The 805-nt window shown below is 67.6% G+C and overlaps 1 protein-coding gene across 1 annotated transcript in view; it reads left to right on the top strand.

Annotated features, from left to right (window-relative positions):
* Positions 1 to 633: 633 nt before the first annotated feature.
* The window catches only part of RRM1 (ribonucleotide reductase M1), a 21,787-nt gene continuing 21,615 nt past the window's right edge, over positions 634 to 805 (top strand). The window contains exon 1 of the mRNA XM_010008278.1: positions 634 to 717. Coding sequence (XP_010006580.1) covers positions 649 to 717 — 69 coding nt within the window. The 5' untranslated portion in view covers positions 634 to 648. The remainder of the gene's footprint in view (positions 718 to 805) is intronic.

Genomic DNA, 805 nt, shown 5'->3' with positions numbered 1-805 from the left:
AGGGCACGTACCCCCCACTGCTGTTTTGGGGGGTCCTTCGTGGCTCTGAGTGTGGGAGGAGGGGGTCCCCTCTGCTTTGGGGGCAGCTCGCACGGCCCCACATGTGTGGGGGGGGGCAGCGCCCCGTCTGCACTGGGGGGGAACCCCGGAGGGAGGGAGGTCCCCCCAGGACACCAAGGGTGAGGGGGGAGACCCCTCGGTTTGCTCGGGGGGCACCAGGACAATGAGCCTCGGGCCTCTGGTCAGAGGGGGGATCCCCAGCCCCTGGGCAGGGAGGGGGGCTGGACCCCGGTTCCCTGTCTGTGCAGCGCTGGTGCTGAGAGCTGGGCTTCCCCAGGTTTTTAGGGGTGGTGGGGTGGGGATTTCTTGGCCCTGTTTTTCTCTCTCCACCTCCCTGAGCCCAGAACCTCAGGGCAAGGGATCCCTTGGGATCTGGAGTGGATCTGCAGCAGGATCGTGTCCGGGCAGAGGGACGGTCCCTGAGCAGAGAACCAGAACGGGCTGTCCTGGGTGATTCCCACCCCGGGGTCCCCCAGAAGTGGGTCGGCTCCTGCCGTGGGGTGCTGGGCAGGGGGCTGCAGGGGTTCCCTGGCCCTGGGTGTGACGGGGGCTGTGTCCTCTCCCCCAGACGGGCGCCAGGAGCGCGTCATGTTCGACAAGATCACGTCGCGCATCCAGAAGCTCTGCTACGGCCTCAACGCCGACTTCGTGGACCCCGTGAGGCTGCCCCTTCCTTCCTTCCTTCCTGCCCCTGCTGCCCCTTCCTTCCTGCCCCCGTTGCCCCCTCCTTCCTTCCCCCACTCTT

The sequence above is a fragment of the Chaetura pelagica genome, unplaced genomic scaffold, assembly GCF_000747805.2.
Source record: "Chaetura pelagica isolate M959 unplaced genomic scaffold, ChaPel_1.0 scaffold802, whole genome shotgun sequence".
NCBI classification, from domain to species: Eukaryota; Metazoa; Chordata; class Aves; order Apodiformes; family Apodidae; genus Chaetura; species Chaetura pelagica.
The sequence above is the reverse complement of the archived record's forward strand: the minus strand, read 5'-3'. Positions and strand labels throughout refer to the sequence as shown.